Source organism: Nymphaea colorata, chromosome 6, assembly GCF_008831285.2.
Source record: "Nymphaea colorata isolate Beijing-Zhang1983 chromosome 6, ASM883128v2, whole genome shotgun sequence".
NCBI lineage: Eukaryota > Viridiplantae > Streptophyta > Magnoliopsida > Nymphaeales > Nymphaeaceae > Nymphaea > Nymphaea colorata.
The window spans coordinates 16,581,254-16,606,091 of NC_045143.1; the positions used below are offsets into that span (position 1 = coordinate 16,581,254).

General features: G+C 39.1%; 3 protein-coding genes across 8 annotated transcripts; 2 read left to right on the top strand and 1 right to left on the bottom strand.

The window, feature by feature from the left end:
* Window positions 1–636: 636 nt before the first annotated feature.
* LOC116256570 (protein HIGH CHLOROPHYLL FLUORESCENCE PHENOTYPE 173, chloroplastic) lies at window positions 637–6,567 on the bottom strand. Of its 2 annotated transcripts, XR_004173157.2 has the most exons (14): window positions 5,959–6,567; window positions 5,593–5,805; window positions 4,598–4,802; window positions 4,411–4,486; window positions 3,884–4,019; window positions 3,650–3,754; window positions 3,427–3,507; window positions 3,134–3,223; window positions 2,949–3,014; window positions 2,324–2,380; window positions 2,172–2,249; window positions 1,438–1,485; window positions 1,138–1,273; window positions 637–971 (listed from the first exon to the last, which is right to left on the bottom strand). XR_004173157.2 is itself a non-coding variant. In XM_031632969.2 (13 exons), exons 1-13 carry the CDS (start codon window positions 6,424–6,426, stop codon window positions 900–902), a joined length of 1,695 nt encoding a protein of 564 aa, XP_031488829.1. In that variant the 5' UTR covers window positions 6,427–6,565; the 3' UTR covers window positions 637–899. The 2 variants fall into 2 exon arrangements, 1 of the variants encoding a protein (XP_031488829.1); XM_031632969.2 differs by lacking the exon at window positions 1,138–1,273 and having other exon boundaries at window positions 5,959–6,565.
* A 2,177-nt stretch (window positions 6,568–8,744) lies between these two features.
* LOC116256146 (general transcription and DNA repair factor IIH subunit TFB2) lies at window positions 8,745–19,914 on the top strand. Of its 5 annotated transcripts, none has more exons than XM_031632384.2 (16): window positions 8,745–8,985; window positions 9,611–9,751; window positions 11,053–11,220; window positions 11,364–11,432; window positions 12,664–12,757; window positions 12,940–13,040; window positions 13,181–13,226; window positions 13,322–13,381; window positions 13,525–13,593; window positions 14,047–14,130; window positions 14,216–14,299; window positions 16,475–16,560; window positions 17,962–18,052; window positions 18,650–18,730; window positions 18,854–18,928; window positions 19,618–19,914. In XM_031632384.2, exons 2-16 carry the CDS (start codon window positions 9,639–9,641, stop codon window positions 19,750–19,752), a joined length of 1,356 nt encoding a protein of 451 aa, XP_031488244.1. In that variant the 5' UTR covers window positions 8,745–8,985; window positions 9,611–9,638; the 3' UTR covers window positions 19,753–19,914. The 5 variants fall into 5 exon arrangements, with proteins under 5 accessions (XP_031488244.1, XP_031488245.1, XP_031488241.1 ...); XM_031632381.2 differs by having other exon boundaries at window positions 8,746–8,990; window positions 9,594–9,751; XM_031632382.2 differs by having other exon boundaries at window positions 8,746–8,985; window positions 9,594–9,751.
* Window positions 19,915–23,168: 3,254 nt separating this feature from the next.
* Window positions 23,169–23,992, top strand: LOC116256374 (zinc finger protein ZAT12-like). Its single transcript, XM_031632730.2, has one exon. It carries the CDS (start codon window positions 23,248–23,250, stop codon window positions 23,791–23,793), a length of 546 nt encoding a protein of 181 aa, XP_031488590.1. The 5' UTR covers window positions 23,169–23,247; the 3' UTR covers window positions 23,794–23,992.
* The last annotated feature ends 846 nt before the right edge of the window (window positions 23,993–24,838 follow it).

The window sequence follows — 24,838 nt, forward strand, 5'->3', positions numbered from 1 at the left end:
TTATGTTACTTTTTCAACCTTTGTTGTCCCGATGGTTTCAAAGCTGAGAAGTTATAGGACGCCATCCATTATAATTATCATAATGTGCTGGACATTCCCCTTGCTTGATGGCCTTTATCAGCTAAAGCCAGATAATTGAGCTTAGTATTAAAAGCTAAAGAAGTGGATCTGTGCCTAATTTGAAATGCCTTGAAATACTTATCGATAATGATATCTTGTTAATTCTTGAACTTTTGCCATACATAACGATATTTGAACTTTTGGGATTTTCTTAGTATCATATGTCATATAGTACGCAATAGAATGGGAAATATGGATCAAATAATATTAAAAAAAAAAAAAGATTTTCTCATCTTACATTACGATAAAACAGATGTTTCGATGAAAATGACGTTATGTTTGATGAAATCGAAAGATTTGCAAAGTTGCCATAAAGTATCTCTCTCCTCGACTTGAAGCGCAACGACTCTGGTGACGTGCTCCAGGATGTTTCTTGGCTGCCAAAATGCCCGCGTCTGTGAATACATGTGCGCTCCCAATTGTGCCAAATGTCCAGACTGAAAAACGAACACTAACAAACTCTGTTGGCGTTGAATCTACGAAACAAAACTGGATACTTGTTGGCCTGGAGGGCAATAATTTAAGATATTTGCCATAGAAAACCCCCCAATATTAGACATTATTCCGGACCATATGTACATTTGTGCCGGTGAATTATGCACAACCATGGCAAGGCCTACAATGTGCAGGATATAAAAGAATTACAGGCTGAAATGCTCGTACGGTTGACAAGAGAAACTAGTGCAGGATATAAAAGAATTACAGGCTGAAATGCTCGTACGGTTGACAAGAGAAACTAGGGATATGGGACATACAAAAGGGACAAAGCCTTAATGAGTTCAAGTGTTCTTCTCCAGAACCGAAAGGGCCGGTGCCAAATAGTTGTTAGCTTTATCTGGCAGATGTGCTACCTGTACAATTATGAAAATATTAAAGATAGACATTAGTACATGACAACTAATATGAAGTGAGACGTCAGCAATTTAAGGGCATATTTGGTTGGGTGAGAAGTTGAGAAGTAACAATGAATGATTTTTACAGGCTCATTGTCACAAGCATGAAAGGATTGCGACTTACACAAACATAAGTGCAAATTTTGATTTCTCAATGCCTTCTGTGAAAGTTCACGCCCTTCAGCTATTGACTGCCGGTCATAGGCATGAGCTTCCGATTAAAAATCTCAGTCGAAAAAACATGTCCGTGATTATTCAACCTTGAATATAACGAATATTAAAGGGGTTCAACTTTCAGAGAAGGCACATACAAATAAAAAGTAAGATTATTTAATGAAAAATCTCAAGGGCCTGTAAGAGTTTGGAAACCACAAGCCAAGGAAATGAGTCTTGATACTTCAGATCTGGCTGAAAGAGGCCTTACCAACTCATAGAGCTCGTTTCCTTGTTCAGCGACATATTCATAACATACCTGTAGAAGGTGCAAGTTAAGCCAAATCACAATGGACCAGAACACACACACATGTACACACATAACTAGAGGTTAATGCACAAACGAATGGATAGCGGTTGTCAATCAGATCAGTGGACAGCACATTGAACACTGAACCAACTCGGCCTCTGTAAACATGATGTGCGTTAAATTTTACTAATGTTGCATCTAAGAATGAAAAAGCACTATTTTATACTCGAAAGCCTATCAAAAGCAGGTGCCTTAGTAGATCGACCACGAGAAATATAACTAAAAAATTTATGTAAACAGCAAATATTTTCTAGGATTTCTGTCAAAGATAGCAATGGCATACATGTACATGATAATTTCCATCTACAGACCCAGTTTGTCGATCTACGCTGTTCTGGACTGAGAAAATAGTTCAACATCCAATCTTTTGACCAAATCTATCAAGCAAAGATGCCAGATGAAGCAACAAGAAAACGTTCAATAAAATGAAATTACCATAGCAACTCCCATTGCAAATAAATTAAATTTCGGAATGCAATACTTTGCATAATAAAATATGGAAGGCACCTTTCAGACCAAAATATTAAAAATGGGACATTTTATGGATATTAATTCAGGAAAATGGAACTCTAAATGGAATTCTCCATGAAGCAACTAGCAAGTAATGTTTTCTGTAGGGAAACAGGATTACTAACATCAAAGCTTTTGTTTCTTGCTGTTGTATCATGCAGTGCCTTCACACATATGTCAGCCACATCAGCACAGCTAATTCCCTACATTTAAGGGATTACAATCCAGTTAAAAATCCATACACTGTCCTGAAACAAAGTGAAACAGAGAAGCTCACCTGAGAAATTCTGTTGCCTTGATCAAATATGAGAGCACGCTGGCCTCCAGGTTCTTCCTGAATGCCAACACAAAAATGGCTTATTACATTGGTCTTGGAAGTACTAAGTCACCACCTTCTTAAGCAGCATATTACCTAATAGGACGTATGTATACTTGAACAAGGTACACCAAGCATACTCAGGAAATGAGTAAAACCAGAAACCATATGGGACTGGATTTCAAGTCCCCTTTGCTCCCCAAGATTTCACCAATGCAGGATGGAAAGGATGGTTGTGAAAAGAAAAACGAAGAGAAAAAGGGTAGAAAGAAAAAGTAGGTAGAAAGAACAAAGGGGTTCAAAAAACAGCCCCGACTGGTTTGACATAGCAGGCAAGGTCACAAGAAAGGTATTGCAGGGAATGCATTTTTCAGTTTCCTCCACACACACAGACACAAAAAGAACCTTATTGCTTTCTCCATCTTGGCAGAAGAAAGCTGCTTAGGACAGAACGGCTATTTTGCAACAATATCCCAGACTAAAAAGTGTGGGATGTCAGCCTCAGTTTGAAGCACCATCTACTAGTGTACTCGCTCTCTTGGTTTCACCCTTTGGTGTTATGCACAAATATGATCACAGTAAGTACCTGCAAAGGACCCGGACGTATAATGGTGTAACCAAGGCCAGATCTCCTAAGTGAATCCTCCCCAGCCTGTAAAAAACTTCAGTTAAACTTTCTGAATTATGTTGTAAAAAAATGAACTAAATTGTAGGTCATTAACAGGAAACTCTGACATGCTTATGTACCAAAATATGTGATCGAAGACCAACCTTTTTGGCTCTAAGAACTTGTTCTCTTCGAGTAGACTCAATTCCATATCCAGTGCAAGAAATGAGTATAAAATCTGTCTCTGAGCCCGTCTGCAGATGTTCAAGTATATATGAGAAGAAACATCAATTGCGCAAAATATTCAGTGTGAGAAGAAACATCACTTTCTCGTTCGTTGGAAAAATATACAACAATTGACAAGTTGTCCAATATTCAGAGCATTTTCATGAAAATAGATTAAATTACACTGGACAGAAAGCTACAAGAGAAACATTATTTCCTGGATCATACTTACAGGTAATGCTTTTATATATTCAATTATCAACTTGAAGCTCCTAAGGTCCTGGGATACTCCATTGGATGCTTCAACTTGCCTCTAGAGAAAGAACCATACATGAAGTGAGTCGGCCACAAAATGCAGCCAGTCATCAGAGAAACTGAATAAACAGTGTAGCACCTTGTTATTAGAAAAGGAATGAAACTTTGAGGAACATAATTTGTGCAATCAGGTAAATCACCTGTCGCCTAGGTTCAAAACGAATAGTTAATGTATGTACAAGGAAAGGATCCAATGGAGGGTCGTCTGGCTTTACTGAACGGAATGCAGAAAATGGCACTCTCACCTATAATTTATGCATCATAATAAAAAGGAAAAAAGTAAGGAAAAAGAAAAACACAACAAAGCTGATTCAAGCCACAAATTAAACAAATAAATAAATAAGAGTAACTATTTCTTGCACAAAATTTCTGACCCTGCAGAAGCCAACTTTGGTATTTATTCGGGCAAAATATAATTTGCTTTGAGATGTATCTGCCATGGGTCCAGCTTCAAGAATTATAACATATGATCGACCATTGCCTCCTAGAGAAAAAACCAGGCCATCATACCTACGTACAAAGAGTGGACATGGTGGAAAATTAAAATTATTATCTACAGGAATGTTAACTAAAATTAAATATTTAAAACATATAATACCGTAGACTCGTAGAGTTGATGTAGTAAACCAACTCTTGAAGTGCCGGTTTTTACAGAGTCCAACTTTATTCTACACAAGTTGGACAGCTTAAAGTTCAAAATTTACTGCTTTAGTCTCAAAAGTATATTTGACAAGAAAAAAGGCCAGCTAAAGCTCAGCTGGTCTCGCAGTTTCTTTATCAGTCTGAGACGGGCCCGTCTTGGCTCACCATAGAAGTTGAACAAGTCAAGTTTGGTCCATTCTACTCATTGACAAAGCCTTTTCTGTTATCTCCCATCATATATCATATCCATAATGCATACCTGTCAAGAGTTCTACCCAGTGGAAGTGAAAGACGTTTTGACAGCTCCACATATCCACCTCTTGAATAGACGTATCCTAAAATAAAAAAACAAATTAACAAATAAAGTACATTAAGGGTTTTGGAATTTTGAACCAAATCAGCATTTTAAGCAACAGTTCGAATTTGAGAAATGAGCAAGACATCACCTGAGAAGACTGCGCTGCCTATTTCTGTAAACTCAAACTTGGCATCCATCCCTCCTTCATATTTGGTTGCGATAACGTCCTGAAAATAGGTTCCTTTTCGAGCTTCCCATCCTTCCAAGCACTCAGGGGATTTAAATTTTGCAATCAACAACTTGCTTTTGCTACTTTTACCAGCCCGCAGTTGGGCTAGTCTATTGTTGTAGTCCTGAAAAAAACAACTCTCAAACTCCCTCCCAATTGTGCAATGTCTTCAAGACTGGAACATTAAATCTAAGGTATCAGAGCAGGGATCTGATAGGAACTTATTAGAAACGGCCATGTCTGCACGTGAGTGAGAGAGAGAGAGAGATTCAAGTTGTACAACGGAGAGAAGAATATTCACATGTTTATACACCAAGTGAAAATCACGATGAGTGCGTTATCCTACCAGTTAAGAGGCCGTGTAGCTACGATTCTTTTCTACCAAGCCGCATGAAGCAGATTTGTGAAAACCCAAAGGAGGACTAGTTGAAATGAAAAACTAAAAGAATTGAAAGGCGTTTGGTTGACCTCAAAAGGCAGAACAGCGACTATTTTTGCTACGAAATAAGGATTTCTTTGTCGTCATACATTTGTGAAGCCATTCCTCATTAGAATAATGTAATTGTTCCACAACTTCCACCACCTTCCGTCCGAAACGTATGGTTTCATGGACGGTCGTTTTATATATGAAGTATTTCCCTATATTAGGAGTGTTCCATGTGAAAGCTACTTCCTACCTTTCATAGTGTAAATAACGACCTCCCAAAAGCTCCTCATCTGTTCCTTTCAAACTTCAAAAAGACAATGGAACGGATCACTGGAAGTGACGATAAAAACACAAGGAGGGAAGGAAACTTTGAGTTCCCCGGATGAGTGAAAAAGCCCAACAACAACTAGGGAAACCGCATTTTCTCCTGTTCAGTGCATGCATATTCAATATAGAACGTGAAAGACCAGCAACACAAAAAGCAGACCTGAAAGGCCTTGGAGACGTTGGCCACCCCTTGATAATCAACCCTGTTGAGGTCCCCAGTGATGGCAGAACGAGCTGTTGCACAGTAGATGATCTTGTTGCAGCCTTCGACGGCAGCCCGGAGAGTCGACGGTTCACCTACATCACCTACTACAAGCCCCACTGACCTCGGGAGCATGTCGATCACAGTCTGGTCGTCCTTCCTCACTAAAGCCTGAAAGGGCGCAAAGGGTGTCCATCACCAAACGAAGGTATCACAACAAAGGAAACGTTTTAAAGAGTGACATTGACAAAGCAACGAGTCAAAAACGGAAGTCTAACGGAGAGTAGCAACCACCAAATGAAGCAATTAGGATGACCTTCATACCTTGACCTTGTATCCCCTGATCATCAGTTTCCTGACGAGTACCCGTCCGACCCTGCTAGTGGCTCCGACGACAAGCACCGTCGTGTCCGGCGCGCCAGGAACGCTGAATTCGCAGCTAGGCCCGTCCTTTAGAAGCAGGCCATCATCGGTCTCCGACTCGCGGGTCCTTGAAATCTGACCCAATTCCGAGAACTTCCTCCACACTTCATCGAACATCTGTCTCGACCTCCGCCCCAGACCCACCGGGTTCACATCCTCTAAGGTCAGAGGTGACTGCTGCTGCTGCTGCTTGGTCCTTTCTTCTTGTCCTCTGGACTCGCTTCTTACCACGAGGGATCGTTGGTTGGGCCGGCACCTCCTGCTTCTGGGGATCCAATCGCATGAAAGATGAAGACCAACCAGGTTAAGGCTGTTACTGTTGCTACCAATCTGCAATGTTAAAGGCGCCCTGTTATTCGATACGGCCATTCCTCCTTTCCCTCCCTCCTCCCTCCGCTCTCCAAAGAGAGTGACGATCTATAAGAACGAGTGAGTTGGTTGATTTACATGAGAATACAGGAAGAGACGTGGCATCACTTGATCTTCTTCTGTGGGTGGACGAAAGCCTCCACGGAAAAAACAAATGGAGAAAAAAAAGGAAAGGAAAAAACGAGGACATAGAAGAAACCAAGGCCAGAGAGTATACGTGGTAGGCTCCACCTAATCCAAAAACGAAGCTCCGCGACGCCGACTCCATTGACGGGACGATCACGCAACTAAATCGTAGGGCGCACATTGCTTTTCCAAAGCGAAAATGGGCGCTAATGGTGGGCCGAGCTTTGGCTAAAACCAGGTCAGTCGGAACACCAAAAATGCTTCCCTGTTCCGATTGTTGTCGTTCTTGTTAGCCGGTGGGAACAATATGGATGTGAACCGTCAGGATTTGGATCCAACTTGCCATTTACTGAATTTGATTGAGGTTTGGCATTGATCGAGTTGGATCCGTTCGGATCTGAGGGTGAAATTGTTCAGATTCAAACATATTCAGAAATTGGAATTCCGAGCAAATGGAAAGGAAATCGAATCAGTGTAGGGGAACACACCCAAGTCCATTACATCCAAATAAGCCAACATTTAGTGCGGACTCCACAACTTTTTTAATATATATATATATATATATTGTGTGTTTGTGTGTGTAATCTCTAGAGTGCTTTGGTGAATTAAATTAACCATTTCTTTCATTTAATGATATTTTTTAAATAATAAAAAACCAAACAGTTCTTATAACATCAATATTTAATAGTATAAAAGATCAATTTTTTTACAAAAATAACTTGAACTAGAACAAGATTTATATAAAAATTAGTATTTATGAATACATTAGGAGGTTCACATTTTGTTAAAATACTTTTTATCTCTTACCTAAGTAGTTTGGTATTTACCAATTTCTCTCTCACTCTCTCTCTCTCTCTCTCTCTCTCTCTCTCTCTCTCTCTCTCTCTCTCTCTCTATATATATATATATATATATATCTGCTAGATGTTAAATGTTGTGAAATGATTAAGCATTAAAATTCAGCCACTAAATATGGTAAATGCACGAGCATTAACAATGGTTTGTAGTGTTTTTAGTGACTTTTTACTCATCCAGCAACAGTCGTGATTCTCCTATATATGTATGCACTATCTTATAGAGAAAATTAGTCATTTTACAAAGTCAAAAGCTGGCCTCATACATATAATATGTGGACGCCCTTCCTCTTCCTCATAATCCTTCACTAGGTTCCTTTTGACGGGACAATTCTTCTTCTTCTTCTTTTTTTCTCATGAAATTTCATAGAAGTGTTCATGAGGGTACAAAGCTGTGGTTATGCACAATGGATGCCCCAGCGGACAAAAAGTAAATTTCAGGAAAAAAATGCCAAATCCATCAATGTTGAATTTTGAAAAAATAAATATGCATTTTGGTAGTGCTAAGCATAGGGACCATCCTGGCCCACTAAAAAGTGGGCTCGGGCCCGACCAGGCCACAGCCCATGCTCACCTCCTGGGCTGGGCTCGATTACCCGCAACCTTGGGCATGGCCTGATTTTGATAAGGCCCAGGTCTCTCTCTCTCTCTCTCTCCATGTGGCCAAAACCTTCGCCAAAGGTGGAGCTGTTTGGGTGAAAATTTTCCATCTGATCCTGTCTGTCAGATGAGTTGTATTATAGGCAAGGGCAGAAGGAAGAGGGCCGGCAGGGGCATTGGCTTTCTTTAGATTTTAAAAACTTTAAAAATTTATATATAAATTTAAAAATGTTTAGTTTAATATATATATAAAAAATTTAAATTTTTTTTAATTTAACCAATGCAACAAAAAATTCTTGGCTCTGCCCTGATCTGATTATAGGGTGGTCATCGACCACAGAGATAAAATGTTGGGATGAAAAATTTCTGTTTAAGAGGTATGATTTCTTCAAAATGGGCTCCGACTATTTCCTTTTCTAATTCTTACTGCTCGAAGAGATGAAACATTTGGTTGCCTCTCCAATACTTCTTTAGACCTAAAATCCTGTCCTTCCTTTGCTTATCAGTTTTTACCACCAACATCAAAACAACACAGTTATAGTTATGTTGGTGGGTATCGACAATTCTGATCACTACTCGGGCTAATAAAATAACCGTGTTAAGTTTCGGGTCGTTTTTCTCACGTAAAAATCCCTACCCCACGAATCAAACGACGTCCGTGGCATTCTAGTAAAGTTTTTCCCCGCTTGTTACGCTGGAAAGAAGCAAAACAAACGGGGGACACCCCTAGACTGGCCCGCCACCTCTTCTAACCCGCCCTCCCCTTCTCACCGAACCTCTCTCTCTCTCTCTCTCTCTCTCTAACGGTGCGCGCTTTCTTGAGTCCGGCGGCAGTCTCCAACGGCGTAGTCTGCTTGGGCGAGGATCTTCATCATCACCTGTTCTCTCTCTCTCTCTCTCTCTCTGTAGGCCAGCTCTGGGGCGAACTACACCTGCTGTCGTGGTTGCATAGCGGGAGGCGCTCTTGGAGCACGACGCAGTGGGGTCCTTCTCTTTCTTTCTTTTCTTTCTGTTCGCTGCGTCATTTATTTGTTTCCTTGATTCGAGAACCGGTCTTGTCTTGCTAGTTCTGATTGTATGCATTTGGAGTTGTTGACTTCTGGTCGAGAGGCGTGGTGATTGTGATCGATATAAGTTGAACTAAAGTCTCCATAAAATGAAAAATGCTTTTCTTTTCCCCTTTTATTCTCCATAAAGTGAAGAATGCTTTTCTTTTTCCCTTTTATTGCATTTCTGTTGCAGTCTTGCTCTGTTCTCTTTGTACTCTTACTATCAGTTTATCTTTGGCTATTTTTCAATATTCCGAACTAGATGACCCGCTGCCTCTATTGTAATGTCTCATCTAGGGCTTTCGACAGTGTTAAATTGCAATTCTTGATTTGTGTTACAATTTTGACATCATTCCTTACGAGTGGTACTTGACTTCCTTGTCCCGTTGAAACTTGAAACTCCTAATGCTCTATCTATCTCTTTCTCACATATCCCCTGGCCTTCCAACCCGTTCCACCTTAGCTATCCGGCTTGAGTCTCTTGCCCCCTAACTACTCATCTAATCTATTAATTATGGTGTTGATCTAATGTGTCCAGTCAGTTTGGTTTCCTAGAGAGCCCGGAGGACGTAGATGAAGGAAAATGCCGCAAGTGAGGATCATCGCGAAGAATTTCATGGATCTGGTGGCAGCGCTGCCAGTCTTCAAGCTCGACAAGCTCTACGATAGTGTCTTCGTCTGCGAAGCCATTATGAGGTATATCTTCTTTGTTACACTAACTGAAAGTAAAAGAAGTCTCCTAGATTTTTACCCCTAAAAATCCTGCAGTTGTTTTACTGGGTGCTTGAAGTTGTTGGTTTTATACAGTCAAGTATAAGGAATAAGTCTTTTGAAAGGCTATTTTGTTTATTTACATCTCATTCTTTGCCTTTGCTAGTCTGTGATTTTTTGAGATGATCATGGTGGTCATTTTTTCTTCCGGTTTGGTTTCAGAATCAATGATTCTGTGTAACGCCCCGAAAATTTAGTCCGGTACTGAAGATTGTGAGGGATCGCTAGGGGGCGGGTTGGGATCCGCCGAACCAGGGGCCCGAGCCTAGCAGGGGGTCGGATTGTTACGCTCTGTGGAAATGTTAGCATAGTTGGTTTAGAAGTGTAGAATTTGTTTATAGGTAGTTTATTACCATTCCATCAAAGGAAAATAACTCAATAATATAGACTTTTCAGACACTAGATTTGGGTAGGGTAGACCTTGTGGAATGTCATGCCAGCATTCTTGTGATGGGTGCCATGAATTTAGCACATGGTTTATCTCATTTGGATGATTAAGGATTGTTTATAGGAATTTTCAATTGTTCTTTTCCTGCTGCACAAGGACCATTTTTTTTTCAAATTGATTATGGTCCTGTTGCACAAGGACCATATTGTTTTCTCGCCCTTTTCTTTCCAAATGCTCTCAATTTGCTTGGTGTCAGAACATTACTAAATATAGGATCTGATTTTGATGTGGTGTTGTTATGCCAAGTTCATAGTGTGGATCAACATTTCAGTTCTTAAGGGTTGTCCAATTACAGGCCAAGGTTTTGCCTTTTGCAGGGCATTTTTGTCAAAAATTTGGTCCCCATACTTTTGAACTTTACTTATCAAACACTGCAAAAATGTTATGCCTGTGCGAAATTCTTGCTAGAGGAGCTCATTTGGCCTTTTTGGAAAATGATTAAGTTTAACCACTATGTAGAGGGTATTGCCTTCAAAACTTTTACTTTGACAATATTTTGGCCTAATGAGAAACTTCTGCCAACAGATAAATGAGCGCTACATACAGTTGAAGTGATGGTTTCTTATGGTCAAGAGAATAGATTGGACTGAAATTTTCTCAATTTTCACTGACCTCCTTCCCCACTATTCCTACTTCCTTTTTTTTCTACCTTTTGTTCTCCAATATCCTTGTATTGTTTTTCATCATCTGTTGTTACAGCAGTTGTTATCTGCATGTCATTGAATCCATGATTGTGTGAAGCTGGTTTGTGCAACTTCACTGTTTGCTCTCCATGCAGATCTCTGCCTCCATTATCCAAGAAGTATGTTCTGCAAATGTTGTATATTGATGTTGGCTTAACTGCTAAATTATTGGAGGAATGGGTGCTTTCGGATGGTTTGTCTAAGCATAAAGCTGCTGTTGATAGGCTACTGCAGCTCAGAATATTTATTGAGACTGTGGACAGGTCTCTCTCTCTCTCTCTCTCTCTCTCTCTGTCGCACACACACACACACACACACATAGACAGAGGGCCATCTATGCATGTCCCTTTTTTGGTAGGAGATACTTCATTTACCAAGATTGTCTGAATATTGATCCTCTGAACAGGAAAAAGGAAACTAGTTACACATTGAATGAGAAGTTCAAAGGTAACCTTCAGAAGTACATAGTAAATGGGTAAGTATTAGTATGTAAGCCGATCCTTTATTGCTGTTGAAATATTTAATGAAACTTTATCATCTTTTCTTTTTTCCATTTTAGATGTCAACTGAGAAATAGCATGAACCACTGCTGAAGACAAGATCAACTCTTTGTTTCTTTTTTCTTTGTTTGTGTACTAGAAGCATGTGTGTGCACAATATACATCTGCATCCAAAAAAGAAAAAAGGAAAAAGTTAACTGCACCTTGGTTTATTAAGTTTGATCTACAAAAGATTCAAAATTGCTAGGGTATCTCAAATTATATTTAGTAATTTAATGTTCAAATTTTGTTTTAGAAATTCCGAAAGAAATTTATTGGAGCTTTGTCTTTCAGCAATTTGAACATACTCTTTGTTATGCAAGATGTAAGGGAGACAATTAAAAACCTTCATTAGCCCATAATCCCATATGATTGAGGATTAGGGTCAGACCAAGAAACATAATAGCTCCTCATAAGAAATAAAAATAAGTAATAGGAAGAGGCATAGATGTCAATCATGCGTAGCTTGTTACAACATCTAGTAAAATCAGTAATAGGAAGAGGTTTTGGGAAGACCGTTTGCCACTTGATCTTCTGAAGATACGTGCATTGTGGATGTAATTTCTGTCTACACCATGTCACAAATGTATGACAGTCTACTTCAATGTGCTTGGTTCTCTCGTAGAAGTTCAACATGAATGCCTAAGCCTATAAACATGAACTTTATCCATGTCTTTTTGCAGTAATTTGGGCCATATCCCAATACTCTGACTCAACACTGGATCTTGCAACTACAACTTGTTTCTTACTCCTCCACAAGACTAAGTTCCCCCAACAAATGTAGAAAAGTCAGTTGTGGACTTTTTATCATCAATAGACCCTGCATAGTTTGCATCAGTATAAGCCTCTGCATCCAAAGATGCTCTTTTTTTGAATAATAGCCCTTTGCCAGAAGAAGACTTGAGATATTTGAGAACCATCATAGTTTGCATTCCAATGCACTTTTCTTGGCGTGTCCATAAACCGACTTAATTTACTAACAACAAGAGATATGTCTGGTCTGGTTACAATAACATAGAGGAGCTTCCCAATCAGTGATATGCAAACATGTTTATCAATTCTTACTCTAGCATGAGGTGAATTTAAGTTCTTGCTTTCGTTGCCACTTCATGTGATTTTACAGTCTAATTTTGTTTTTGTTGTGGTCTGTAAATTTGATAACTTCAGAGAGGCTATGCCACGAGAGCCAATGCCTTCAAGCATCGTTGTGAGGCTCCCAACGTTGGAGGAGCTAGAGGCTTATGCCCTTGAGCAGTGGGAGGTTGCACTCTCATCTTTTAAATTTTATGTTTTTTTTTGACATTCCCGTAAGAAGCATGGCATGCTGCTGTTTTGTTTTTCCTTCTATCTCCGCTATCAGGGGGAACCTTCTTAAACTTCAAGTTTTGCTTGTTTAGCATATAATTCTGAGATATTGCTTCTTGCTTTTTTTTTTTTAATCAGAACTTCCTGCTTCAACTTATTAGATTAACCAAGGGAGAAAAATCGGCAAGTTTTAGCTCTGCAATTATGAAAGTTGTACAACGTGGTCTTCTAAGTTCAAGGTTTGCCTTTCTAATTGTGCCTTCAGTTGATTTTTAGTAGTTTTGATTATGTTTTTGTTTGCTTGTTTTTGATAATTTACCTGATTCCATGTTAAATTAGTCTTCATAGACTAATATTTTCTAGCTTCTCAAATCTGCAGAGACAATGATGGCCTAAAGTTAACTGAAAATGGCTTTCAATTTTTGGTATGCACTTCAGATTTTGTCCTGTTGAGTTGCTGTTTTGCCTCTCTTTAATTTTCAATTTTTTATGCTGATCTTTTCTCTTTCTCCAAGAAAAGCTGATGGACACCAACGCACAGCTTTGGTATATCATTAGGGAATACATTTCTACCTCTGAGGTATAACAGATTGACTATGTTAGCATGTTTGCTTTTTCCTTTTGCCAATAACGCTGTGTTCCATACCATGGCATTGCAAAATAATTTCTGCACTGGTGGATAAGTTGTGCTTTTAATCTTTGTCTGTGGTTCCTTTTGGGCAGGACAGAGGAACAGATTCAACAGATTTGATCTCATTTCTTCTTGAGCTTAGTTTTCATGCCACTGGTGAGGTACAACTTTTACTTTGTTACTGGCTTCATCATCATCATCATTTGAAGCTCAGGATGCAGGTTCACCAATTACTTATTGGTGTTGCATTATTTTGGCAGAAAGTTTCTCTGTTTGGCAGTACTGTTTTTGTTTGACATGTTTTACTAGTAGAAACTAGTAGAAAAACAATCATTGCTAAAAAGCAGTTTTTTTTTTCTTCACTATTATTTCTTCTATGTGACAGTTCTATTACCCCACACATTGCCCTTTGCTACTGCTACAATTATTTTTTCACCACCACCCTCATTATCTCCATTCATCTGCAGATTCTGCACTGATATGACCATCATCACCATTGACCTTCACTGCCATCACCTAGTTTTTTTTCACCAACTTTGGACTTCAAAAATTAGAATCCATGTATAAACATTTTGTTGCCCTTATGGGCTGATATTGCGTTCACATGGCTGTAGGCATATAATATGAACACCTTGACAGAGGTGCAGGAAGATGCTATTAAAGATCTCTCTCAGCTTGGACTGGTCAAACTTCAGCAGGTAAAAGAATTTCAGTATGAACTATGTGGTGCTTCCTTTAAGTCTTCAATCAGAACTTGTGCATTGCTTATTTTTGTCTTTGTAGGGAAGAAAAGAGAGCTGGTTTATTCCGACTAAATTTGTCAAAAATCTTGCCATGAGTTTGTCAGATTCAACATCACGCAAAGAGGTTTATACACGCTTCATGCTGATGATGCAATGATCTAGTTCATTTAATCCTGTGAAGTCTTTTCCTTGTGGAGTTTGGGTTGAGGATACATGTATCTATTTTTATTCAGTCTATTTTCCACTGTTGCTATTGTTATTTGGTTTTGTTTCTACTGTTAATTATTTTTTACATTTTGTCATATATATCATACCTATACAAGAATGCAACATGTAGAAAAGAAGGTCTTCGGAGTTTGGCTTAATGCAGATCAGTCACCAGCTCACCAACATCTCTGACATTTTTTTTTAAAAAAACAAACCAATCTTACTGGCACTTTAGTACTTTACAGTCATATACTATCGAAGAATATCACGGATTCACAATATTTCAAAGAATGACAAAAAATATATCCTATCCAATGTTTTAAAACCCAGTGACTCGGGACTCAACTCATCCATTTGCAACTTGTGATTCGGCCGAGTTTTGATGACTATTTTTTTAAGAAAAATAATATACAGCTAGTCATGTATACAGTTTACAAATCACCATTCATGAGCATGGCAAATGGTGTTTCTTCACAATGCAGTATAGCAGTCCAAGCTCAAAATCAAGGACATTAATGTGCAACAGCAAAAGCAGCAGACCATATGTGATGTGTGTGTGTGTCTATGAGAGAGAGGGAGAGAGAGAGAGAGAGAAAAAATAAGAGAGATAAAGGGACACAAGAAAAGAGAGAGAGAACGTGCCGGAAACGTGTGTGGGAGAGAGAGTGATCAGAAATACAGTCGAAGATGTAGTCGGAAAAAGTAAAAAAATGGGAGAATAGTGAAATCAGTAAAAAGTGAAAACGAAAAAGCAAAAAAACATACCTTAAATATCACTGGATTTCTTGTTGATCCTGGTGCAGTCATGGAACTCAGTGCACCTGCCAGAATCTGGTCGACAAATGAAGAATGTGCATTCCACGCTCTGGTTAACATGATGGAAATAAGGTTTTTTCAACCCTTACTGTAGATAAGGGAAAGGCACGGGAAGGACAGCGCTTACCATAAAGCCATGCTATACTGCATTGTGGAGTTTGGGTTTTTTCAACCCTTACCATAAAGCCTTAGCCTTTTTTTTTTCCCAGTCATGCCATGCATTAAATGACACTGCTTTTAAAATTCTGCAAGTCTTTAACCATGGCTAGCAGATCACCACAGTCAAATACTAATAAAATGGATTTTATGTCATTTCAAAAATACCTGCATTTATTTTATTAACCTCTTTCTTTCTTTCTTCTCTAAAGGTACTTATGTTGAAGGGAAAACGAATTTACTTGGTTCATAGTGTCAATGGCTAGATTCCACGCCAGGAATAGGTTTGTTAATTTCATGCATTTGGAAAGATCCCTTTAAAAAATATGTCTTTGTTTATTATTCTTTGTGAGAAAAGAAATAGAAAATATGTTATTTCTAGCTTTTCTGTTTTTTTAATTTTTAGAACTTCCCAAGGATTTCCCTAGATTATCTTGTGGGAGACTAAAATTTTTACTTAGCTGGTAATTTTTTGATTATTAAGTAAACATAAATGTGTTTAATATCACATGAAATCCAATATCTAAATAATATCCATAAATATGTGTAGTTATGATGAGTGTGTATATGCATTGACAAACTTCCAAACTGAAACACAATTAAATATGTAGTTATAGTGGTGGATCAGAAAATAGGTCAGGGTGGCACCATTGTATAGTAAAATGATGAAAAATAGATGGAACTTACTATTATTTACTGCACCGACATATCTCCAACCCCAGGAATTATGCATACAGATGCATATCTATATGTTAAGTATGTGACGTGTGGTGTGTCTGCATGCCTGCTTTTGCTGGCAGCTATATTGTGTGCAAGCTCTTGCTATGCCATGATTTCCTCACACAAATCCAATAACAGTATTGAAGCATTTTGATGACCTGCATTAATTTAGCCTTTTAAATGCTCGAAACGAACTGTTATGTTTGTCCCTTATTTTTCAGCAGCTTATTATAGGTATGCTTTTGTGCTATTATGTTGACATCCGCTGGTTTCTGCATACCATTAGCCAAATATGTCAAAAAGAATTAGTATTGTTTTTCATGCAGTTGAGGGGCATATTCAGACTTTCATGGATTCATTTGTACAATATCCGTGATACTTTTTCATTCATTACTTATAGGGTTTTATAGTTGTGGAAACAAACTTCAAATTGTATGCAAATTCATCGTCGAAGCTTCACTGTGAGATACTGGACCTATTCTCAAGGTAGTCTAAGCTGTTCTTGAGTTTTCATACATTTGGCTTTGATAATGACATTTATTTATTTTTGTCATCAATTTTCCAAAAGAAAGATGTTTATGAATGTAGCTAATAATCTTTGTCAGATGCTGTGAAAGGATGGGCCATCTTCAGTTGAGATAAAACCCTTGTATGAGGTTGCAGAATGCTCCTGATGTATGTCAGTTGCCTAACTATGGTCAACACAATTAATTTAGTCCAATGTAATTCTGCGATACTACAATAATGCCTCACGATGCAACTTCCCTGACATGGTGAACAAATCAATTAAGTTCAACCAAATCAAACAGAAACAAACATGGAAATGATAGATGACATGAAAAAGATGGAACTGGAGGACATTCTGAGGCAATTGGCAGTTTGAAATGGTATCTCCATATATTACATGGAGTTGGAAAGTGTGACATGTGCCTGTCTAGAATTTACCTCATGTGATGGGTTGTTTCTCCCTTTGTGAACCACTAGAACTCTTGAGACACATAATCCTTATCAGATTCTTGTGTTTCAGCTTTCTTGTGCATGATATGTTAGTCCATGTGAATATGTTGCTTAGATATGGAAAACCCAATAGTAGCAAGCTAGTCTTATGCTATTAAAATCTATATAGTCAAGACTCAAGAGTGCTACATGGACCACCTAGGCAGCCTAGTTAGGGCCCATAAATTACAAGTGAAACTAGTCAATCCCAGTTAGTGAGGGAAAAGGAAAAAGACAAAGTAAGAAGAAAGGGAAAAAATTGACGAAGAATAAGAACGATCACTTTTTGGGCTTACTGAAATTCAGTTCATCATGCAAGTAAGTGACCTGGCAACCTACATTATCCTGGAAATAATGAGGCAGCCTTTCTCTTGATAGTTTGGTCACAATTATCCTGGTAATCTTGCTTGGGTTCATTAATATAGTAGAAAACTAATACATGAAGAAGCTCAGGTATATTTTCTTTTTTGATGATTTTTTTGAATTAGCAATTTAGCATAGAGCCATAGACAATACCGATGCTCGGACAAGGCAATGAAATGTAAAATGTCTAGGGGCTAAAACTCACACATATAAGGAAAGCGTAATACATGACGTGAAAGGATCAAGTGGTGCATATCTCAAGATGGATGCAATATGGAATGGGATGTAAATATCTGTCAACTATTGGTAACAGTGTTTAATCATGCCATGACATTGTTTGCACTTTTCTTGACCTTGCGCACTAATATTTCAAGTAGCCTTTGGATTATTGCCTTGAATTGCAGGATCTGTATAAAGCTAATGAAACATGTATTGGTGCATTTGATTGGAGAGTCATGTTTTCTTTCTTTTCTTGTCCAGTCCCTTGATTTTGTTGTTCGACAAGCAGTTCTCTTTTTATGGTTGCAGGATTGAATATCAAGTTCCAAACCTTATTGTTGGATCTATTGCTAAGGAAAGTCTGTACCTTGCTTTTAGTAAAGGGATAACAGCGGAGCAGGTAAAAGACCCCAGCAGCTTTCTAGTTGCTCATCGCACTACCCAGTTTTCCGGTTTAGTTGCTGTTTACATTATGTTCTGTGTTTAGTTGCTGTTTGCAATTTGTATTAATGATGGTTAGGTTTATTTAATTACCTTTCTGTCCTGATATAATGATTTATGATGGATGAGTAGGGCCTTGGCCATTAATGGGCCATCTTTCCTTTTTCTTTTTTAAGTTTCCATAGGCCGTTCATTTCCCTATTTTATTCAAGGTGTAACAAAAATGAACTGCAAAAGTTGTACTTCATGTCTTGTCCACGTGTCATGTTATGCCAAACTGGGATACTTTATATATCCTGTATGGCCGTTCTATAGCTGGTCACTCATCAAGAAAGTAAGAGTTGATTTTAGTCAAGATATCCAGACTCTAGGATGCAATTTTCTGCATCATCAGTTAATTAGTTCACTGTCACTTTTTAGCTTAATAGTGTTTGTTTTGCACCTAATGATACTCTGAAAAAATTAGGGTACTGTTTTTTAATTCTTATAGCATAACTTTGTATCTTTATCTTTTTCTGTGTATGCTTGGGTTCACCTTAGTGTTCATGGCTTGCAGATAATAACTTTTCTTCAGCAGAACGCTCATCCTCGTGTAGCAACTAGAATACCTACTGTGCCAGAGAATGTTACCGATCAGGTAGCGAACCAGTTGCTTGTTGCCTAGGTTTTCTGTCTAATAAATGACAGGCTGCATCTTTATCGAATCTCTAAATTTATTAATCAAGAAACATGACATTATGTTTTCGTTACTGCTTTACAGATCAGGCTGTGGGAGGCTGATCGAAATCGAGTAGAGATGATTCCGTCACATCTTTATGATGATTTCCCATCGAAGGTTACATCCCAGAGGGTCTTCTTTTCCTTCATGTTTAGCATAACTATCTTTCTTTTTGTCAAGAAAATATTTTTTTTTTGTTCAACATATTTATCATCCAATTCTATTCATCATTCGGTTGGAGTCATTTCCTTAAAATTGATTCATTTAGCCATTCTAGCGCAGTCCGAGCTATTGATTTTTCACCACGTCTAGAAAAAACATCGGCATAAAGATGCCGAATCTAATACATGTTCCATACTAAGTAATCAGTGGTATATACGTTTAACTGTTTAAATCAATCCTGTCTTTTTTGCTGGGGCCTGAAATAGGGTCTAAGAATAATGGATCTTAGCAACTGATTTCCTTTATATATTGTCTTTCCCTTATATATGGTCTATTAGGCCAAGGAAAAGGCCTGATCCAAGTAGGTGGGTCTCCTTGAGATCCCTCTGCCATTAGAAGCACATTCAACTTTCGAAACAGACGCCTTAAGTGGCTTCCAAATTTGTTAAAATCTATTTGCCGTGGCAACTCACTTGTTGTCCCCGTTGCATGAGCAGGCTCTTAAGGTCACGCAAGTTTTGTGATCTTACAGAAAAAATTTGTTTGTGTGTGTGTGTGCATATATATATATATATATATATAGGTAGATCTTATAAACTAAATAAGGAATTGATTAACTGAGTTTAGTCCGTAATCTGTTTCAGGAGGTTTTCGAGAATGCGTGTGATTTTGCAAGAGAAACTGGTGGGCTTTTGTGGGAAGATTCCCAAAAGATGATTCTAATTTTGCGTGGAGAATGTCATGAGGAGATGCGTAATTATCTTCGCAGGCAAAGGTAGTTTGTGAATATGTGTTAATTTTCTGAATGTAGGCAGCAGTAGGGAAGGGGGAACCTTTTGTGAACTTCGATTCACAGCGTTATTTATCATTATCATCACGACTCTGTTTTACTTTCCATGGCTAATATTTTTCCGAATCCAAGGAAAAGTCCAGTTTCAATACGTGCTACTTTAGCCTCTGAAAAAAAAATATTTAGGTTAAGGCAACCTGTATGGTTTTACTAAATTTTCAGTGTGAAGTGTGGCCATAAATTATTTCAACCATCGAAACGTGAATTCCATGCTCTAAGAAGATGTGCCTACGAGGTCGCTTGATTTCAAGGTTCTGCTGTTCGCCGTAACACTAGTTTTGTCTCGCCGACAAACGATCTATCAGTCACTGGACGCACGGAGCACAAAAGTGTTCCCCCAAAAACACTTTTTTATGTGTTCCAGGCATTCCATGGCGGACTGAATTTCTGGAATGGAATGCCTTGTTCTAAGAAGTGAGTAGAACAGATAATCAAATATTCTACTCTGCACTTGCTCCAACATATCGTCTCCCTTGCTTGCTTCAGGTCCACTGGGAAGTTATTTGGATCCAGAAGGCAGGATCCAGATATATGGCTAGGCCTAGTGCAGTTTATGGATGTAAACCAGTGGGTCTAGGTTCAGATCTGATTGTTACCTATCTCACGGTTATCTCTAATCAGGTCTTTCAATTGAGATCCAGTTTGGACCTCTGTTTTTTTTTTTTTTTTGATCTAACCATCACCAAACCTGACAAACTTGGACACAGCCTAGTCAAATTCGGGTTTGGGTTCATTTAGCTAACCCAATATATTGATGTAAGGCTGGGTCTAAATGTCTCAAATTTGGTTGCACTTCTGTTCAGGATTTGGTTGGAAATGTGCATAAATCATCCAACCCTTGCTCTTTAATCAGGACAATACTTGGTTTACCTGGTGCGACTAAATGGTTTGCATCCTTGGCTATTCAACCCAAAGCGCTCATCCTAGTTTATTCCAATATACAAACTGGGGTGCATCTTAGGGCCAGGCTTTTCGGTCCCATCTGTTCTGGTCAAGACACCAACTAATACTGCTAATGGCGCAACCCACCTGATTTGGTCGAAGCTGGACTTGGTTGAAGCAGGCCAGTTTGACACAATGGCTGGTTTTGGTTGACTCGACCAGGACATGGGTACCGATAAATCATAACATGTAAATTTGAGGTCGAAGACAAATATGCCTAGGCAATTAGCAATGTATACCTGTTGTTGCTTGAGAAGAAAATTCATCTTCTTGTGTTTAATGGCTGATTAGTTGAGTTTTAACGAATCCAGTGACTTATCTGAAGAATACCCACATCCAGTTACATATGAAAACTTCATTTCCTGGACTTGCACATTATACATCCAAATTCAAATCCGGCTCCGGATTTACTGGATTTGGCAATAACTACAACAGTTCTGGATCAAGAGTTTAGAGAATGATTTTGTAATGGCATATCTGGGAAGAAGCTAAGTTTGACCACCAGAGCCCCGTCAGCAGGTCCTGGGAGCCACGAATGACATGAAGACCCGTTCCTGGCTTTGTGCTGGAGGAAGAGGGGTCTGTATCATATCATTGACTGAGCATTGAATAGCTAGGTTCTCTGCCCCTATGGAGCCCGACACAGTGATCAGGTCGCCTAGCCTGCCGGGACAAAATTCTCCCGATCCTGTTTGATTTAAATCCCCCTCAAATAGAGTTTGCGTTCTGAATTCAATGGGAAAGTGATTAAAAAAAAGAAATCCCTTGCTTGCACGTAAAAGTTGCATTAAATGAAATTATGGTTTAGATCTGACGTGCACAAAATTGACTAATCAAACCCGATCTACTAATCTGAAACTGAGAAGCAAATGTGGACTTGAACTATCCGTCCTGCCCAAAACTTGATGCGTTCAGATCGGAAATTCAGAGATTCCCGATTTACTTGCTGCCCTACACCATGGCGTCACTTCTATGGTGTAGTCTCATGTCATTCTGGTGCTTTCACATGTGCTTTCTCTTTATCTCTCTGGGGTTTAGAATTTCAACACAATATGTGGCTACATGCGTTCATCCGTGGTCAATTTTGCACGCACACATGTGAGTCACCACATTTATGTGATTCATGTGAACTAACTATGCACATATGAAGACTATGGGAGCTGATTCTAAATTATTTGATAAAAAAAAAAGTGAACAACAATTATATGCTGGTTAGTTGATATATTTGTGTGCGTGTGTGAGAAGCTTCTATGGGGTCAATCCTTACCAGTCAATTAAGTAACTAGTGGAAGAAGGAGCAAGACAACCTAACGATTGTGATTTGTGTGACATATACTGTAGATTACAACTGCCCGCCTACTTGTAATTGACAAACCCCCTCACCTTCCACTGACTATGCATTTACATGGTTATTGGCTGCTGAATTCCGCCAATCTCACGACACCTCAACGTTTTGGTTTTCCATTATTTCTGTCCCACCTACGCGTTTGACGGAGAGGGTGGGACACGTGCCGTGTCTTCTCCTGCAGGTCATCATTAATTAAAATGGACTTGACCAGGAGTTCGAATAATTTCTTTCATTTTACCACCTTTTGTATATGAAAGACCAGAATCGATTCTGGATAACCTTGTAGAAAATAAATCAAACACATATAAGGTGAGCCTGAAGTATTTCATTATCCATCCTAGGACTTTTAAACTTTGAAAGTGAGTTAAAACAAGTCAGAATAGGAGAAGTTTGAATTTCCTACTACATCTTGGGGTGCAAGTTTGCCAAACAGTTATTATTATTATTATCATTGTTCATGTTGTTTTTACTCTTATGATCTAAAATTAATTAATTAATATTTGAAATATTTACTTAAGTACAAAGTGCACATGTTCGAAAGTTTAACTGATGGATGCGGAAGTACAAAATTCGAAGAAAACAGGAACTTGGAAAAATAGAAAAAGAAAAAATAATATATATGAAAATAGGAGCATCACAGAAAAGTTCCTCCCGACAGTGATGCGGCGGCTCCACTCCACACTAAATTTCGTACAGGAGTGTGCTCATTCTCGGAAAACGGCATGGAAAGATTAGATTAGAGGTTTCCTTTTCTTGCCCCGTACACATTTCTCAATGGGGAAGGATTAGAAGGAGAAGGTTCTACGAAAACCGTTATCCCAAAACGTGTGGAATTTTCTTGCTTGCTAAGAAAAGTTGAACGACACGATTCATATCTCATTTTTGACCTCCAACGAAGCAAATTCGACGGAACCTCTCCCTCTCTGTTGCTTCTCACCATTTTTTTTAATGAACTACCAAGACTTTTTGTCTCGTCCGAAAAAATACCAAACATTGCGACTACTACTCCATGTAAAGAGATGATCCGCGTTGCATAATCTATAAATACCTCATCCCCTGTTCCCTCCCACCTATCTTTTCTCTGCGTTCATCACCCGTCTCGTCGTCGTCTCCCGATCACTTTGTTCCTCGACCATGGACTCCTGTTATCATGAAAAAGAGGCACAGCTAAGAAGGGCGAACCAAGTAGAAGAAGAGCAAGAGTTGGGCCGAGCCGCAGAAACGGCCAGGTGTCTGCTGCTCTTCTCCCGCGCCATAAGCGGAGCAGCAGCAGCAGCCGCGGCGGCAGCGGCACCCTTACCCTTGAAGGGCGGGTCCTATGAGTGCAAGACGTGCAACCGCCGCTTCTCTTCCTTTCAGGCCCTCGGCGGCCACAGGGCGAGCCACAAGAGGCCGAGGTTCGCGGGTGAGGACGGCGGCGACGTCGACTCCGACGACCAGCAGCCTCACAAGCAGCGACGGGGGAAGGCGAGAGGGCACGAGTGCGCTATCTGTGGGCTGGAGTTCGCCATCGGACAGGCGCTCGGCGGCCACATGAGACGCCACAGGAACGAAGCAATTGAGCTCACCCTCGGTGCACCCACCGCCGAGACGACGAAGAAGGCAGCCAAGAAGGCCCGGTTCTTCGACCTCAACCTGCCTCCTCTAGAGGATTACCCCACCACCTTCATCCTTGCTTAGGTCACGTAGGGCTGCTCATCTAACCGAGGCTGATGATGTATAGATCAAACTCGACGGGCTGCCTGAGCCGTGGCTGTTGTAGATTGTTTACTACCCATTACATTTTTTTCCTTCCTCTTTTTTTTCAGTATTTCTTGTAAAAGTTTTGTAGTCGCAGGGTCATGTACACATGAATAATTCAAATATTCTTTTATTTTTATTTTTTCATCTGAGAACGGCAAATTAAAAAACTTAGTAGCTTGAAAAGATCTAGAAGCAAGCTAGCTACCGCGGTTAAATTTTTCTTTCTTGACGGCTCACGGGATCAGGTTTTCATACTACAACTTGCGTATTAATATAACAAGGACTATGGGCAGGAAAATACTGATGAGAAAGGATAAGCGACCATGCGTCAACCTCAAAAGTCTCATCACAAGTCCCTTCGACAGTCACAATAGACTCTTGATGAATAAATAAATAAAAGTTTATATATATATTTACATGTAAATTTTAAATTTCACTTGTTTTTGCATAAAAATTTTAAAAAATAATATTTCAGTTAAAATTTTGAAGCTAACCCTTTAATCCAGTCCCAACGCTGTCATTCTAGAAACCTTTCTATCGTTTATCTAACGACATTACCCATGGGAGAAGTTACTGTTTAACCGTCTTCTGAGTGTTTCTTAAATTTAACATTTTTGCGTTACACGTGACATGAGTTAGACAACGTATCTTGAGTTACCCCCGCCGCGGCGCAAGTTACTTACCATCCACGTATTTCACTGTTAGTATGGAAAGAATTTCAGCATACAAATTTGCACTTAATCAAATTTACTAAACCCTATCTACTTGGACATACTTACAATTGGCATGTTTCTACTTATTTTACAATTTGTAAATAACTATCTTTGTTTGGATGGTTTAATTTCTTTTAATGAGCATTGATCTGTTGGGGTTGTTTGGCATCAATAATGCATTGTTATTGTTTCATGACTCTACTTCAAAAAATGAAAGGAGAACGTTTTAAAGTGTCCAATAACTCTCACCAAGTTTTAGGTTAGTTGCA

Excerpts from the sequence above, each read along its gene's own strand:
- LOC116256570 (XM_031632969.2), bottom strand. The coding sequence starts at position 6,426 with ATGGCCGTATCGAATAACAGGGCGCCTTTAACATTGCAGATTGGTAGC. Across the intron at positions 2,250-2,323 it reads AAGGCAACAGAATTTCTCAG|GGAATTAGCTGTGCTGATGT; the intron begins GTGAGCTTCTCT and ends CCTTAAATGTAG. Across the intron at positions 972-1,437 it reads GAAACGAGCTCTATGAGTTG|GTAGCACATCTGCCAGATAA; the intron begins GTAAGGCCTCTT and ends ATAATTGTACAG.
- LOC116256146 (XM_031632384.2), top strand. The coding sequence starts at position 9,639 with ATGCCGCAAGTGAGGATCATCGCGAAGAATTTCATGGATCTGGTGGCA. Across the intron at positions 11,221-11,363 it reads TTTATTGAGACTGTGGACAG|GAAAAAGGAAACTAGTTACA; the intron begins GTCTCTCTCTCT and ends TCCTCTGAACAG. Across the intron at positions 18,731-18,853 it reads CAGAGAATGTTACCGATCAG|ATCAGGCTGTGGGAGGCTGA; the intron begins GTAGCGAACCAG and ends ACTGCTTTACAG.
- LOC116256374 (XM_031632730.2), top strand. The coding sequence starts at position 23,248 with ATGGACTCCTGTTATCATGAAAAAGAGGCACAGCTAAGAAGGGCGAAC.